Genomic DNA, 10,610 nt, shown 5'->3' with positions numbered 1-10,610 from the left:
CATAAATCTGTGTAGGATTTTGTCAAATGCTTCTCCTGTATTTATTGATATAAATATATGATTTTTCTTTTTTAGCCTGTCAATGTGATGGATTACATTAATTGGTTTTCTAATGTGCAACCAGACTTGCATATCTGGGAAGAATCCCACTTGGTTGTATATAATTCTTTTCATAAATGGTTGGATTTGATTTGCTAATAGATTGTTGATAATTTTTGCATCTATTTTCAGAAGAAAGTTTGGTCTGTAATTTTCCTTTCTTGTGGGATCTTTGTCTGGTTTTGGAATTAATATGATGCTCTCTTCATCAAATAATTTAAGAAGTATATCGTCTGCTTCTATTTTCTGGAAGAGATTACAGAGAATTTGTGTCATTCCTTCCTTAAATGTTTAATAGAATTAACCCGTGAAAACATCTAGAGTTGGTGCTTTCTGTTTTGGAACGTTATTCATTGCTGACTCAATTTCTTTAATAGGTATAGTCCTATGTAGTTTATCTATTTATCCTTGTCTGAGTTTTGGTAGATTATATCTTAAAAGGATTGGTCTAGTTAATCCAAATTATCAAATTTTGGGGTGTAGGGTTTTTCATAACATTCTTTTTATCATCCTTTTAATGTCCAAGGGATTAGTGGCGATGGCCTTTCTTTTATTTCTGACATTAGTAATTTGTTTTTTCTCTCTTTTATTCTTGGTTAATCTGGTTGGAGGTTTATCAATTGAATCGATATTTTCAAAAACCATGATTTCATTTATTTTTGTACTAATATCCTGTTTTAATTTATTTGATTTCTGCACTAATTTTTATTATTTTTATTTTCTTTTGCTAACTTTGGATTTAATTTCCTCTTCACTTTCACGTTTCCTAAGGCAGAAGCTTAGATTATTGATTTTAGATTTTTTTTCTCCTTCCCAAATTGCATGTTCAGTGTTTTAAATTTTCCTCTAAGCACTGCTTTTGCTGTACCTCACACATTTTGGTAGATTGTATTTTTAGTTTCATTTAATTCAAAATATTTTTTAGTTTTCCCTGAGACTTCTTTGACCCATGTGTTATTTAGAAGTATGTTGTTTAATCTCAAAATATTTTGGTATTTCCCATCTATCTTTCTGTTATTGATTTCTAGTTTAATTCCATTCTGGTCTGAGAGCACCTTGTATTATTACTTCTTTCAAATTTGCTGAGATGTGTTTCAGGTAAAGTTATGGTCTGTCTTGGTGCATGTTCCATGCAAGCTTGAAAATATTGTGTTTTCTGCTGATGTTAGATGAAATAATCTATAAATATTTATTAAAGCCATGTGATTGATGGTGATGTTCAGTTCAATCATAATTCTTATTTTCTTCCTGTTGGATATATCAATTATTGGGGAATTGAAGATTCTATCTACAGTAGTGGATTTGCCTATTTCTCCTTGCAATTCTATCTTTGTGTTTATGTCTCACTATTTTGATGTTCTATTGTTAGATGCATACATATTAAGGATTATTAAGTATTCTGGGAGAATTGGCCCTTTTATTATTATGTAATGCCTCCTCTTTATCCTTGATAATTTACCCTCCTCTGAAGTCTGTTTTGTCTAAATATCCACCATATTTGTAACTTTTTTATTTGTGCCTGTTCTGTGTTTTTTGTCTTCTCTTTTTCTGCTTTCTCTGTCTTGAGCATTTAAAAAAAATCCATTTTTCCTCCTCTTTTAGCATACCAATTATCATCTAGTGAGTTTTTTATTTTAGTTTTTGAATTTTTCAGTTCTTCAATTCTCCTTTTTGTTTTTACATCTTCTATCTCTTTGGTAAGATCTTCTATTTTTAAAAACTTTGTTTCATGAGTGTTCATATTTGTTGTCAAAGTACTTTTATGACTGATACTGTAAAATTCTTGTCAGATAGTTCTATCATCTTAGTCCTATTAGTGTTGGCATCTATTGATCGTCTTTTCTCATTCAAGTTATAGGTGTTGTCTCATTTGTTAATGAAGATATGGAAGGGCTGGGCCATCTCCTCTACTTATTATACCTGAATTCCAGTTACCAGCCCTGTGTGGGGATTCCGATTGCTCCTCAGTGGGTGATAATGGCTGCACACTGCTTCTTACCGTAAGTGATGTTATCCGTTCACTCTGCTGCAGGGCTCCAAGGTTGGGACTCAACACTCCTTTTGGGAATTCTACAAAACCTGTGCTCATCAGGAAATCCTAGGGGAGTATAAAGGTGAAGGGGAGCTCAGCTATTCAGATAAAACTTGACTAAGGAATGTCTCACTTTTAACACATCCAGAAAAGAAAAATAAATATGGTAAAATATAATATCTTACATATATGTAAAAATAGCTCTCAAAACCTGTTCTTAATATTTTTTAAAGATTCATCCAAAGTGTTAAGTGTGTCACTGTATTTCCTTTTCACTGCTGTATAATATTTCAGTGTGAATATCACACAATTTGTTCATTATTTTCTCGACACATATTTAAGTTATTTATGGTTTGTGCTATTTTGAAGAGTATAGCTATAGACATATTTTTACCATGTACCTTGGAAAGTATTCTTGTGTATACATCTGCAATATATACAGTTGGCCCTCTGTATCCTTGAGTTCTGCATTCATAGATTCAACCAACTGTGGACTGAAATATTTGGGAAAAAAATTGCATCTATACTAAACACATACAGACCTTATTTCTTGTCATTATTCCTTAAATAATACAGTATAACAACTATTTACTTAGCATTTACATTGTATTAGGCTTTATAAGTAATGGAGAGTTGATTTAAAGTATATGAGAGGGTATGCATAGGTTATATGCATATATTACATCATTTTATATCAGATCTTGATCATCTGCAGATTAGGTATCTAGGGGAGACCCTGGAACCAATTGCTCATGGATGCTCAGGAATGACTGTTTATATATTGGTGTATATACATATTGGTGTATATACATATTGGTGTATATCTGCAAGTACATCTTCTGCTGTATATCTCTAGAGTATGTACTTAGGAGTGGAATTTCTCGGTTGTAGAGGATGCAGATATTCACTTTTATACACCATCCAGTAACATATGATTTTCTCCAACATTAGGAATTGTCAAACTTTCTATTTTTTGTAGACTAAGTTTTAAATATCTTATTATGCTCTTAATTTTATTATCTTTATTATGATGATTAACATCTTTATTCCTAATCCTCCTCCTCCTCCTTCTTTTGCCAATGTTTCTTTTGGGAACAGTTTTGTAAGTCTTTTGAACATTTTCTATATTAATTTTTTTAAAAAAATGCTTCCTTGGACTTCTACAAATGCTCTAGATATTACTCTTTTTTTTCCTGTTCTATATGTTGTAAATATCTTCTTCCAGTTTGTGGCTTGATCTCTTTAAGGTGTATTTTGATGAATGAGAGTTTTTAACTTTAATACAATTTAATTTAACAATTGAATTATTCATCTTTATTTGTGGTTATTGTCCATTGTGCTTAGTTGAACATATTCTTTATGACCTTCAAATCAGAAATAAATTCCTCTAAATTGACTTCTACAGATTTTAAAGTTTTGATTTTCATATTTAAGTATTTATATCATTTGGAATTGATTTTTTTTGTGTGTGTATGAGATGTAGTAGGGATCCAATTTCATATTCTATAGCATAGTAAACTAAATATCCAAGTACCGTTTATCTAATGGTTCTTTCTTTTCTCAATGACTTACAATGCCACTTCAGTCATCTATCAAAGTTTCATCTCTACATGCGTCTGTTTCTGAGCTCTTTATCTTGTTCCATTGATCTATTTATTATAATAGACCAGCTACAATGTCTTAATGATTGATTTATTTATTAGAAACCAATACTACAATATCTTAATGATTATGACTGTCATACTTTGTGATGTCCGACAGGGTAAGTCAGCCATCTTCATCTTCAGAAACACTTAGATATTCTTTGCTTTTTATTCTTTTAAATAAATTTTGAAATCAATGTGTCAAATTCCTTGAAAAACACTATTGGGATTTTACTCGATGTTGCTTTGCCTCTTTATATCAGTTGGGAAAAGTTGATATTTTTATGATATTGATTCTTTCTAGCCATGGATCTAGAATATATCTCTCGGTTCTTTTTAAAGCAAGAAAGGAGAGTGATCTTAGAAACAGACGTCAAAGCCATTTGGTAAACACAAACACTCAAGAGAGTTACTACAGCTGGTTTCAACAATAAATTGGGTCTAACATTTTATCAAGTTGTATAATTAAAGCACCAATATTTAGTAATTCTCAAGGTACAAAGATGGAGGAGGGGGCTCTCAGTGATCTCTCATTTAGACAGACAAGGGAGAGAATCTTATCACTAAAGGTTTCTTCCCTTCTCATTGTAATATATCTCCTAAATGAACAGTGTCGCTCTTGTTAAAAGTTCCTCAAATAGCCACTACAATTTCATATTGCCCTTGGACAGTTACGCTAATTAGAGACATGTAACATTAATTTAACTATAAGGGGAGCATGTATTTGGTCTAGATGACCAAACAGACTTGTATGATCCAATGAGAACTGTGGTCATCAGAAAAAACAACCTGGCCAAAGACCAGTCATCCCCAGTTTGGGACTTAGCAAAACCCTGAGCTCCAAGCAGATGAAACTCAGCAGAGCAGTTCTCAGGAAAACAAAAGCAAGACTAAGGAAAGTTATTATAATGTTTCATGAAAGTTACACAAGGCAAAGTTCATCTAAAGGATGCTAGTCTGACACAAGCTTCTTAACTTGTCAGTCCTTGGGGTTGACTCAAGGATAAACTTATCAGGTCTCTTCCTGTCCTCTCTCTTTGGACTTTGTAAACTCCCCCAAAAGTGACAAGGACAAACTGAGGGACAAATGGTACTGTTGTTAGGAGATAAAATAAACTTAACATTTGGGAGCTCTACAAAGAGAAATTGGTGCTCAGTGCCAATGTGGTACCTATCTCCCCATCACGGTTGGAGAAATCCTGAGTAGGAGACTCAAGGGGCCTCAGAATATCGCCCTGTTGTGAAGTTAGAGTCTCAAGCCATGTTAGTGAGTAGATCTCAACTGGATCTTGGTGGAACATCCAGGATTTTTGACTATTGTTTTCCTAAAGGACCACCAGATAAACCTGTTAATCTAGAAAAGCTTTGATGGAGATGAGTAGAGCATCATATATTCAGGTTATCCTCTGTAGTTTTTTTAAATGAATATTCATGAGATACAAAGCTAATTGTCACCCCTCGTGCCCATGATGTGAGGGCCAGATTCATACTGGCAGCAAACCCATTACCAGAAATTACTTCAGTACATCATGTCCCCACCCAGTTATCACTCAACCTCCCTCCTCCTCTCCCTATCCCCCACACTCCACTATGTAGACCTGGGAATGTTCCCTCCCTCTGTAAGACCACCACACTACTGTGGTCTTTCTTTCCTTCCTTCCTTTCTCTCTTAGCTCCCACATATGAGTGAGCACATGTGGTATTTATCCCTCTGTGCTTTGCTTATTTCACTCAGCATAAGTTTCTCCAGGTTTATCCATGTTGTTGCAAATGGGAGTATTTCATTCTTTTTTATGGCAGAGTAGTATTCCATAGTGTATATATACCACAGTTTCCTTATCCAGTTATCATCGATGGACATTTAGGTTGGTTCTATATCTTGCCTACTGTTATATTCCATGCTCTTGGGTTTGAAGAATTAACATTGTGAAAATGTCTATACTACCCAAAGCAATCTACAAATTCAATGAAATCCCCATCAAAATACCAATGACATTCTTCACAGAAATGGAAAAAACAATCTTACCTTTCATATGGAAAAACAAAATAGCCCGAGTAGCCAAAGCAATCCTGAGCAAAAAAAAAAAAAATAAATAAAGCCGGAGACATAACACTATCTGACTTCAAATTATACTGCAAAGCTATTGTAACCAAAACAGCATGGTACTGTTATAAAAATAGACATTCAGACCAGTGGAGTAGAATTGAGAACCCAGATATCCTCTGTAGTTTTAAAATGCCTTAACTCTCTAAACTGTTATTCACTTCCTTAGTACGATCTCACATCTTCTTTCCACCCCAACTCTCAAAGGAAACTCCTTAATAGAACCTACTACTTTCACAGACTAGATCATCATTTTCTCTGCTTCTTTCAGCTGTTTCCAGGTCTTGAATTGCAGCTTCTCTTGGGAACTATGCTAAGAGTAGAGCCCAAGTCATTGCATTACTTAATTCCTGGAGGCACAATTCACATCACAGTGTATGTGAATGGCAACCCATTGAATTGTATAGTGCATTAAATTCATGGCCACATGTTGCAGCTACAGATGAAAGGTCAAACAGACAGAGATGAGAGGAGAAGGCTAAATAGGTTACTATAGAGGGAAATTGTGTTTCTCTATCTATCTATCTATCTATCTATCTATCTATCTATCTATCTATCTATCTATCTATCTATCTATCTATCTATCTATCTATCATCTCTATCTCTCTCTCTATCTTTGTGCTGTGTGATGGTATCAGTCATATGTTTCCTTTCTCTCCTTCATTTTCCAGAGATCTCCAGGTCATCTTTCATGGTGGTTCCAGAAATTTTCAAGAGTTTACTGGGGAGATTCTACCTTATGAGAAGATCATAATTCACCCAAACTTCACTGTCACTTCACCTAAAAATGACATTATGCTGATAAAGTTGGCTGTATCTCTTACCTTCTTCTCCACGAGTTTTCAATTGCCTACTCTCAAGAAGAGCAGAGTTAACAATTGCTTGATTCACACCTGGAAAAGGAATAAAGAATTTATTGGTGAGTGACTGTCAAAGAGAAGAGTTAGTTGTGTTCTGGGATATATTCACAACTTCAGGATTTCTTAAAAATTAGGGGGAGGAATCTGAACTTACAGGCCTAGTGCCAGATTCCTAAATGTGTTTACAAAGTCAGAAAAGGTAAAGCAATATTGACTCTGTAGACTAGGAGGTGATCTCCCTCAGAGCCTTTGGAATAAAATTCTAAATCAAGGTGTTATATGTATGTACCAAATTGGCACACACTGCGGGGGGCTGGGATTCAGGGATCTATGTTTGATTATTGGTTCTGCCCTTCGTTATAGGGTTTTGGATAAATTCCTTACCTTCTTTGAACCTTAATTTGAAAATTGGTGACAATCGTATTTTCCCTTTTACCCAATAGAAGTAATATTATTATCAGTTATAACAATAACTATTTATCATTTATTGAGCACTAATATATGTACCTGGCAGTAAAGCATCCTATGAAAAGGTACATCAAAAGGTTCATGGGAAATGGAATTAAAAGATAATAAACATTTCTTCATGAACTTTTTAATGACTCTTCATGCGTATTGCATAATCTTCAATGTTCATCATGTAAATAAGTTTTCTTATGATTTATATCCTATAAATGAAGAAACCGAGACTCAGGGAGATTAATTCATTGGCCAATGTCACTAACTTCGTGGTGGAAGACGTTGGATTTAGATCTTGGTTGATCTTGGCTAAATGTCTTCCCACTAACCATTCCTTGATGCTTCTGTCAGAGAAGAAAAACGGAGCAGGAGGTTACGTTTAATTTATGGTACATTCCATCAGTTTTTCCTCTGCAGTCCATTTTAACTGAGAGAAAGCCTTGAAGGAGGAGGAGGCGGCAGGATGCCTTCTGAAAATACAAACAGAAATGAAATTTTACTTTACTTCTGTACTTAGGAAATCAAGACAGTACCCTGCACAACATTAAGACTTGGTTGAGCACTGATTTAATCTGCCAAAAATTACTGGATGAAAAATTCCTTGAAGACATGTTATGTGCAGGATACATACTAGGAAGCAAAGAGCAATGCCAGGTAACTTTTCTTATCTCATTTGCTTATAAGTTCAGTCTCTGCTCATTTCTTTGTCTTTGTGTCTCTGTTATCTACCATCCTTCATTGAGGGTGTGAATTTTGCAGTCAGGCTAAGAGTCTTCAGTTAAGAGTAAAGGGCTGAAAAATAATAACTCTCTTCCACTGTGTGTTAGAAATGAGAGAAATAAATTTTTGGAGATTTTAAAGCTGTCTTCCAACTGGTTTGAAATTTCTGACTAGTGATGACTGGGAGGTCGGGTTAATTAGTGTGATGGAAAGAAACTTTTATACTTTTTTCTTATATACTGGGACTCTGATGAAAAATGTAGTATCTTGTTTTTGTTCAGGTGTTAAGGATTTCTCAGGTGAAGGGAAATCCTTATGCCCTCTATCTCTCTCTGTCAGGTTGTCAGAGCTGCACCAATCATATGTGGCAATGAATTACGAGGAATTATGTCGTGGTCAACTGGGTGTATTTTGACAGGACACATTAGTGTCTTCACTAACCTCTACAGCTACATTCCATGGATCAAGAGCAATATTTATACAAAACAAGTGGACACAAACCTCCATTGACATCCTTCCCTCCCACCTGATCCATGGCAACCACACTGGGTATCTCAGTCCCAGCCTTTCCTACGATCTAGGCTTACCTGGAATTTCAATAGAGATCGTTGATTACTACTGAGTGTTGGTATGACTAGTTTCTTTAGCAGCTTCTCTGCTTTTTCCCATCCCGTAAATAAGTGTTCATAACATTGAAAACATAAATGCCAGTCTCAAGAAGTGGAGTTAATCAAGGAAGCTTTTCGGATTCTATCAACTCCGATACTATGTTAAAATAGTCTCTGCTTTATCCTAAGAAGACAAAAACAAGTGGAAATGAGGGACAAAAACTATGAGGAGTCTATTAAGGCAGATGTAAACCATATAGTTGAGCAGTAATTTGCTGAAAATTACCAAGATCATTTAGCAATTCTTCGAATGACCAAGTGTGTCCTGGGAGAGAGAGAGAGAATTTATGGGTGGTTGTAGTTAATGTTTGCACCAACTACTTAAAAGATCTATAGATTCAGGTTTTGCTTAGATTTGCTGAGGCCACCCAAGATCAGTGTGATGTTTGTAATAAGAATTTCTGCATTTTGAACTGCAGCTGTAATGACTATTACAAATATCGAAGGCTTCATAAATGGTAGTATGGATTTTTTTCCAACATAGTTTCCTTTCAGTTTACTACTTTTTTATTTGTTTAAACCACATGGCCTTTATTAAAGGAGAACAAAGTGGTGGAGTTAATGAGCATTTTGTCTGGGAGTTTTCATATATGCCCCTGAAAACACGTTCTATACCATGCGTGCATTCATGAACACACACTTTCATCCATAAGCATACCCCAAAATACTTGTTTGCCACTCCAAAAATATATTCTCCATAATTTATTTCTTATTAATCCATAATAGATTAAATTTATTTTGAGCCAAAGCCTGCTAATTTTAATATAAATATTAAGCATTCAAGAAGTTTCAGTGTCTGAAATGTGAAATACATTTTTGTTTTGTCCTATGCTGTGAAATATTGGGATTCTTTTTGTTTAAATTTCTATCCAGTTGATACCAATCACCTACCTTTTGTTTTTACAAAGCTTCACAAAACCAAATCCATTCTTCCTTTAAGAATGTCAGAGATAATGTGGGAAATGCTCAGGGTGTGCACAGGAAGGGTTCCAGAATTGGGAGTGGTTAGTAATTTTAACAGTTTCAATCTGTTCCACTTTTTTCTTACTCCAAGTTGCTAGAGATACTCTCTATTCTTTATTGTATGCCATATGTATTGTACTTAGCCACCTGAACTAATTGTAACCTGAGTTTTTTACTGAGTTCTTCCTGACAACATACTCTGACTCTGTCCCCATGCTATATGGTCTCTCCTCTGTTCTTTTCTGGCCTCATAGATCTCACTGCCTCCATTCCACTTGCCTGTTTTTGACTGAATCCTGCTTTTTAATTTCAAGTCTTTTCTTACTGATTGGGTCACCAATCCTTCAACTACTGATCACGTTTATTTCATATTTTCTTGCTTTGAGTTTTCTTGATATGAATTCCCTTCTAGATCTCATCTCACCCCCCAATATAAAAAGGAAAGGGTGAATATATCTGTGCGTTTATCTATCTATCTGTCATCTATCTATCTATCTATCTATCTATCTGTCTGTCTGTCTGTCTGTCTGTCTATCTGTCTTTCTGTCTATCTATCTATATATCTGTCTGTCTGTCTATCTCTCTATCTCTCTATCTCTCTATCTATCTATCTGTCTGTCTGTCTGTCTATCTGTCTTTCTGTCTATGTATCTATGTATCTGTCTGTCTGTCTATCTCTCTCTCTCTATCTGTCTGTCTGTCTGTCTATCTGTCTTTCTGTCTATCTATCTATGTATCTATGTATCTGTCTGTCTATCTATCTCTCTATCTCTCTGTCTGTCTGTCTGTCTGTCTATCTGTCTATCTATCTATCATCTACCTGTCTAGACTGGACAGTTTATCACATTACTAATTTTTAGAGTGTGAATGCTTCCTTAAGCATCCTATCAATTTCTTCTAAACTCCAGCCCCGTATATGGTTGGTTCCAAAGCCTTTTCTTTCACAATCCCCATTTTGACTTGTCTACCAAGAATTTCAGGTAGCCTGAGCTCTGTCTCCTCTCACCCTTGTGTCCACCTCCCTCTCCAGACATGCTGCAGTGACTGCAGCTGATTCCCTTT

General features: G+C 35.1%; 1 protein-coding gene across 1 annotated transcript; it reads left to right on the top strand.

Annotated features, from left to right (window-relative positions):
* The first annotated feature begins 1,983 nt into the window (after positions 1–1,983).
* Positions 1,984–8,502, top strand: LOC134380866 (probable inactive serine protease 58). Its single transcript, XM_063101003.1, has 4 exons — positions 1,984–2,099; positions 6,550–6,797; positions 7,715–7,851; positions 8,257–8,502. Exons 1-4 carry the CDS (start codon positions 1,984–1,986, stop codon positions 8,425–8,427), a joined length of 672 nt encoding a protein of 223 aa, XP_062957073.1. The 3' UTR covers positions 8,428–8,502.
* The last annotated feature ends 2,108 nt before the right edge of the window (positions 8,503–10,610 follow it).

The sequence above is a fragment of the Cynocephalus volans genome, chromosome 6 (genome assembly GCF_027409185.1).
Source record: "Cynocephalus volans isolate mCynVol1 chromosome 6, mCynVol1.pri, whole genome shotgun sequence".
Classification (NCBI taxonomy): domain Eukaryota; kingdom Metazoa; phylum Chordata; class Mammalia; order Dermoptera; family Cynocephalidae; genus Cynocephalus; species Cynocephalus volans.
This window is presented reverse-complemented; position numbering and strand designations above follow the sequence as displayed.

What these genes read in the sequence shown, in the direction of transcription:
- LOC134380866 (XM_063101003.1), top strand. Translation starts at nt 1,984, where the DNA reads ATGGAAGGGCTGGGCCATCTCCTCTACTTATTATACCTGAATTCCAGT. An exon ending in AAGGAATAAAGAATTTATTG is followed by an intron (nt 6,798 to 7,714) that starts GTGAGTGACTGT and finishes TTCTGTACTTAG; the next exon opens with GAAATCAAGACAGTACCCTG. An exon ending in GAAGCAAAGAGCAATGCCAG is followed by an intron (nt 7,852 to 8,256) that starts GTAACTTTTCTT and finishes TCTCTCTGTCAG; the next exon opens with GTTGTCAGAGCTGCACCAAT.